We start from the raw sequence: 7,500 nt of genomic DNA, 5'->3' as shown, positions 1-7,500 counted from the left end.
ATATAAATGAATAAATAAATAAATATATATATATATAAATAAATAAATAAATAAATAAATATATATATATATATATATATATATATATATATATATATATATATATATATATATATATATATATATATATATATATATATATATATATATATATTCATTACATATATAGACAGATAGCTAAATGGATATATATAAATATATACATACATATATATATATATATATATATATATATATATATATATATATATATATATATATATATATATATATATATATATATATATATATATGCATATCTATATACATATATACGACGCGAAAATGTGTTTCGTAGATTCTCTCGAAACTTCTCTAATTCTGCATTTGTAGCACTTGCTGGCCGTTTGCAATAAAGCGAAGACTCAGTTCATATTTTACACACAGTTGCCTTTATTATCATTTAATATTTTCTGCATGTAGTCCAGCATTTCTAGTGCTACACATTCCTCCAAACAATGGTTTGACAATATCAAGAATCAAAAAAATATTTTACTCTATTTGTCTCTATCTCTCACTGTATCTCTGACACCATCGTTTGAATAACCGTTGTTCATAGGATCTAAGAAATGGCATTGCAGAAAAGAGTGTGCAAGCGGTTATTCATTTTTCACCAAGCACACCTAGGAGAGAGCTTTTCCCCTACTTACACGTTGTATCCGATTGCGTAATATCTCTATTTGTGAGGATGATATTTACTTTTCGATTTCTTTACCTTTCAAAGCTCTAATCTGTAAGTATTGTTTACGAAAAAGCGTCAGTTGTTCAGTTTTTTCGTATCACTAAACACTGTGATATCTTGAGACTGTTTGATCAAGTTAATACACATTTCTGTTTTATATGTTTCTTTTGTTTCTTTGGTGCACGAATGGAATATTTCTTTATTCACTGTACGTATGATGAAATAGAAATATGTCCAATGTACTTTTAATGCAAAGTACACCTACAAAATTTACGTCATGGCAACAAAAGCAACAATGAATATCAGTGACCTTGGTTTACAGGGTCAGCTACAGGGTGGGTGGGCGTGATGTTTTTTTTTACCGAGATATATTTTTGTTGTTGCCTATTGTTCCTTGTTTGCACCCTAGGAATTGGTCTATGAATACCTGAGTACGCGACAGAATCTTGTAAAGGAATATTGTAATATGTTCTCCTACATGGTGGTGGCTTCCACATACCCTCCTCCCCCACCCCCTTTCCGAAATGTATGGATCCGATCCTGGTTTAGAAAAGCGTGGCGTAAACGATTTCGTGAACATTGAACACGTTGCCGGGGACACAGAACGCCTCTACTAACCGTGAAACAGCTAATAAAAAAAACTTTTGCTGCCTACATCCTGCACACTGTCAAATCCCTTGGCTACACAGGGCTTGTCGTTTGTTCGCAGATCTTCCTCTTGGGCGTCGCCATTATTAGAGGTAGCAATACCACTACATTGGCAATTGCCATTATCGATGTTGTTATCATTACAATTCATATATTTTTGTTATTATTACTTTTGTTATTTATATTATTATCACTGTAAAGATGATGGTAATTGCTAGTAGTAGTAGCACCACTATTGTCATCACTAGTATTATCATTACCACTGTCGTTATTGTTATCATTAACATTGCCATTACTATTTCTTTAATCATTTATTATAATCATCATTATCATCAAGACATCAACATCATCAGTAATGTTATTACTATCATATATATAAACAATATGCTTGTATCTAAAATGAAAATTACTGAAATGCAATACAGTATTTTATACATTTAGTAGAATAATTTGCTTCATGTTATATTCAGCTGCTTCCAATAGCATTATGGTGGTTCCAACTCACGTACGCCAGGCTATCCAATAAATCAGAGAATAAACCATATCTGTTGCGCACTGTCTACTCCTATTAGTGTAAACTTCCCTGCCCAATATACAGGGATCTCAGTAGTATCAACAGAGCAGCAGGCTTTACCATAGGGTTCTTTGCTCATAATATCCTTGGCCTTAAAATTTAGGAATTTCGGTTTCATGTTTGTTCTTTGTATCGTAATGATGCATCAGATATTATCATGGTCATTATTAACTGTAACTTACACTTGGTGCTTAAATATTTGTGATTTATGAAGTGTTACTACGGTGATAGAAGTCCAGCATGTCTAGGTATCTTAAAATTCTAGATGTTTAAAAATGCAATCATTTCGGGATCTGAGTGCGTGCATAATGATAAAAAGGCCTCATTGTCACCACCCATATTATTAATCTATCCTTTTAATGCTATCAGAATTCAAATCGTAATTGTAATCGTGACCATAATTTTCAACATAATCTTAGTCATAATAATCATAATCATTATCATCAAAATCACTTTATAATTATAAAAATTACTATAAAGTGATGTGTGTGTGTGTGTGTGTGTGTGTGTGTGTGTGTGCCCGTGTATATGTGCGTGTACAACATATGTATAAGTGTGTGCGTATGAGAGAGAGAGAGAGAGAGAGAGAGAGAGAGAGAGAGAGAGAGAGAGAGAGAGAGAGAGGGGGGGGGGGCTAAACAGACCAGCAGAGCATTACGTATCAAATAAGAAATTCAATACGTTCCACTACAGAAGAAAAAGACGACAGCCATGTCGAATAATTGGATTTATTTATTATCGCCATGGCCGGCAGGGGCTCCTGGGGCAACACCCTTGTCTTTCGGAGCCCACTTCACCCCCTCGGGACCGAACTCTTCTTCCGTCTCTCGTGTCCTGCTTTTTTCTCTCGTTAAAGAAACTGGTTTAAAGTATTTTCCTTAAGGTTCATTTTCTGTATTATTCTCCCGAACTGATTTCATAGAAGCAGTCTTTCCTATAACAGAAAATAACTTCACAGCAATTTCTCGCTGGAAATTTATAACAAGAATTAGATAAGAGAGTTGCCAGTCTCGCCGGGTCATCCGAAATGCATGGGTTTTGTGGGAAGTTTCAGGCCAAGAAACTCAACCCTTGGCTTTTACTTCTCAAAAACATCGCCGACCTTTTCCGGCAACTACAACGTGAGAAGAGAAATGTAGGTGTGTACATATATACACATACATTTATATATACATATATATATATATATATATATATATATATATATATATATATATATATATATATATATATATATACAAACCCACTTTTATAAGTACTTATATAGTAAAAGATATACTTATTGCACACAAATAAGCACACACACACACACACACACACACACACACACACACACACTTTCATATAACATATAGTAAAAAATACATTTATTGGGGACTTTCTTAAATGACTGTGAGCAGATTTAACAAATACTACAATTATATGAAAAAAAATCTTTCTTTTACCCCTCACCATCAATTATAATTCACGAAAATATGTCTAGATATGAAAACTGGAATGACTCACCTATGAAGCATGTAAATGAAGTTGAACATACAGTTTAGCACCGACATGAAGAGGTCCGCTACACTAAGGTTCATGAGGAAGTAGTTGGTTACGGTGCGCATGCGGCGATGGGCTGGAAAATAGGATTAGCAGCATTAACACTAATCAATAGCCATGCTGATGCAAGAATATCAGTTGTCGGACATATGCACATTCCCGAGAGAGAGAGAGAGAGAGAGAGAGAGAGAGTGAGTGAGTGAGTGAGTGAGTGAGTGAGTGAGTGAGTGAGTGAGTGAGTGAGTGTGTGTGTGTGTGTGTGTGTGTGTGTGTGTGTGAGAGAGAGAGAGAGAGAGAGAGAGAGAGAGAGAGAGAGAGAGAGAGAGAGAGAGAGAGAGAGAGAGAGAGAGAGAGTGAGTGTGTGTGTGTGTGCGCGTGTGTGTGAGAGAGAGAGAGAGGGGGGGAGGGGGGGAGAGAAAGAGAAAAGAAAGAAAGGAGAATAGAGAAAGAGAGAGAGAGAGAGAGAGAGAGAGAGAGAGAGAGAGAGAGAGAGAGAGAGAGAGAGAGAGAGAGAGAGAGAGAGAGAGAGAGGGGGGGGGGGGGAGAAAGAAGAACAGAAAGAAAGGAAAGAGAGAGAGAGGGGGAGAGGGAGGGAGAGAGAGAGAGAGAGAGAGAGAGAGAGAGAGAGAGAGAGAGAGAGAGAGAGAGAGAGAGAGAGAGAGAGACAGAGAGAGAGAGGAGAGAGAGAGAGAGAGAGAGAGAGAGAGAGAGAGAGAGAGAGAGAGAGAGAGAGAGAGAGAGAGAGAGAAATCACGCACACACACGCACACACACATAATGTATTTATGTATATACATATATGATTTAAAAATAATTTCATTAGTATACAATCTCATAAATTAACAAATGCAGCAAATCATAAGAAGTGCTTCCGCAATTACGTTTCCATTTAAAACCTTTTAACAGAACAGTGACATTCCCTCTTGTTAAATGCAGGATATTTGCTCAAACCAGACCATTTAACTCCCTTTCCATAATTACTGATTCAGAAATTGTGCATTTCATAAAATTGTCGTTTCCCCGCTTCCTCGTTCACGTTATCATCATGGAGGGTCGAACCTTCCAGCCAAGGATGACATTGCAAGGCGGTTTTGTGTGAGAAATAGTGGAAAACTCCATAATATTGTTATTTATATTCACTAATGATAAATTTTAATGAATCGACGATAAAAGTGATCGCCATAATGCTGACCATGATGACATTGATTATCAATATTAAGCAACAATACTGCTAATCAAGGTATAGATATAAATAGCGATCGTAATCTTGGGAATAGTATTAATAATTACAACAATAAATCTGTTAAAATATCTTGTGTATTATAATAATGACTGTTTTAGCAATGAAATGAAAATGATAAAAAGATACATAACAATAAAATGACATGGTATAAAGTCTTTTATCCTTTTAAATAACACAATGTGGGTAGATGCATAACTTTAATTACAAAATGTTACCTCAGATTAGATGAGTCGGAAACTACATGATGGTTAGGATACTTTAGCAACAAGGATAACATCTACAATATCAAAATAAATAATAACAATAAAAAGGCAGGGCCGATAAGTGTGCATATCTCTACCCTCGACACCCAGAATCGACCTATTTCAAATGCTTGACACTAACGGCCGGTTTGTTCAAAATGTGCCAGGCCCAACCTAAGATTCATTACACGGACATGCTCAAACACAGAAATAAATGCATATTTATCAGTCTAGATATGCATATCTACCGTACAGATAGAGAAATAAATGTATATTTATTTGATAAATCGATAGATATGCATTCATTTCTGTGTGTATGGGTCTGTTTATATACATTGGTTCAGGCCTGGCACAATTTTAACAAACCGGCCGTAAGAGTCTGGCCAGAACCGGCCTTTCCTAACACTCGACACCTAGAACTGGTCCTCCCCAAAACCGACACCCAGAATCGATATGCGCCTCTGTTCGACGACACTCGACATGTACCTCTTTCAATGCACGACACCTAGAACCGGCTTATCCCATTATTTGACACTCAGAACCATCCTATCCCGATACTTGACACACACTACTGGCTTTTCCCAATATTCGACGCCCTTAATCGATCTGTCTTCATAATTACACACGCACTCAGCGCATTTCAATATTTAACATCCAGAATCCCATTACTTAAGGCATAACAGTGCCACAATGCCACGTTATGCTAATATTTATCAGAAAATTTGCATGCCGTTCTCTGATTTCGATGAGATTACTTTATTTTTACGAAATATTGTATTCAGTACGTGAAATTTGTTCGTTTCGGCTAGAATCACAAAGATAAAATCATGTTTTGATTGATCAGCTGACTGCAGCCTTTTATTTGTCCCTTTTACCCGAACACACTCCGCACGCTAATACTGGCCTCTGGATTATCTTCATAGTGAACTGCTCATTAACGATGACTTTATGTTAAAGGAGCAGTCTCATCTACTACGTCTGATACTGCAGTTGCGGAATGAGGTGTAATTAGTATTAATCTCATAATTAGTTAATATATTTGTTTATAAAGGCTCTCGTAGAAGCACTGTATTTGTTTCAAAATCATAATTTGTCATTTTTCTTGAAGGAATATGTAATCATGCTAAAAAAAATACTGCAACTGCATCCTAAAAGATCAAGGTATCATAAATGGGTAGATTTAACTGCTTAGGATATAAGAGCTTTTGTGGTAGATGAAATCTGTGTTAATGAGAGCATGGGTACATTCCGAGGTAGGCTATTTTATACTAATATTTGCTATCCAAATATTTCAATAATTTAGGCATAAAAGTATGGTATAAGATATGCACACACTATTTACTTACAGAAACTGTATAGTGTACATGAGGATGTAACACGATCATCCAGGGTGAGATGGTTTAAAGCCTTTGTTTGAAGAGAAGTAAGCAATGCTTTGAAATATCCCAAGCTCAAAAAGTGCACGGAAAGCGATGCTAACGTGAAAGCTGAACTTGCCATGCTATAATTTTAAAAATATTCGAGCTCATTTTTTTTTTTTTTTTTAAGTGAAAATGCGCATAACTTAACCAAACCCCACTTCAATAGCTGAATGATGCAGTGGGGCCTCCATTGCAAGGGAATGTATTCGCAAGGATTGGTAAAAGCCGCTCTATTGGTCTTATCCGAACGGGGTTGACTCGGATGGAGGCGCCAGAGCAAAGGCAGCAAGATTGGATTGTCAGTCAGGAGCGAGTCGTTCTTTCCCGAGCCCCCGATTGGCGCAAGGGTGGCGACCCCCGGGCACCTTACGTAACGAACGAGTGTGTATTCCGAAGCCAGTCCCATGACCTAGAGTGACCGAGATCAACTTTTTGGAACAGGCGGTCAAGGTAAAGAAGACGCCACGAGGCCGGGGGCTGCCTGCACGTGACTGAACTACACGCTGCTTGTGATGTGTTTAGGCATCATGTGGCTTTCCTTCTCTTCTTTCTTCAGGTAGATTTCGAACTAAATATTTTGTCATGTGAAACTCAGATGATGATAATGATATTGATAATGACAACAACATTAATGATAATAACAATAAAATCATAATGATGAGAAATGAATGATAATGATATTATTGATTATGAGAACAATGATAGACATTCGAATGATAAAAACAACAACGGTAATAATGATAATTACACAGATTATGATGAAAATAATAGTAGTAATAGTTATAATGATAAGTATCATGATAGTACACAAAAAACAATGACAAGAGTCAAAATAAAATAATTCTTAATAATGATAATAATAATAACAAAGATGATGATAATGGCAACAGTAATGATGTCATAAAAACAACGGCACCATTGATGAAGAGCAGATAATGATAGCAAATAACCAAAAGATTTTAGAGAAAAATACAAATATTCATAATCTTCACCATCATGTTTTCCTTCGCTTTTATGATGCCTGCAGTTGCTGATACAGATATTGATGCCAATTAACAAGAGGATTAGTAAGAGCGATAATGTTATTGGAAAATTTTAGCTACTGTGTT

General features: G+C 36.0%; 1 protein-coding gene across 1 annotated transcript in view; it reads right to left on the bottom strand.

Annotated features, from left to right (window-relative positions):
* The window catches only part of LOC113821500 (tachykinin-like peptides receptor 86C), a 79,083-nt gene that overhangs the window by 52,902 nt on the left and 18,681 nt on the right, over positions 1-7,500 (bottom strand). Inside the window, exon 2 of the mRNA XM_070138589.1 lies at positions 3,450-3,561. Coding sequence (XP_069994690.1) covers positions 3,450-3,561 — 112 coding nt within the window. The remainder of the gene's footprint in view (positions 1-3,449; positions 3,562-7,500) is intronic.

The sequence above is a fragment of the Penaeus vannamei genome, chromosome 3, assembly GCF_042767895.1.
Source record: "Penaeus vannamei isolate JL-2024 chromosome 3, ASM4276789v1, whole genome shotgun sequence".
Lineage (NCBI taxonomy): Eukaryota > Metazoa > Arthropoda > Malacostraca > Decapoda > Penaeidae > Penaeus > Penaeus vannamei.
Note: the sequence above shows the minus strand (reverse complement) of the source record. Positions and strands in the feature narration are given on the sequence as shown.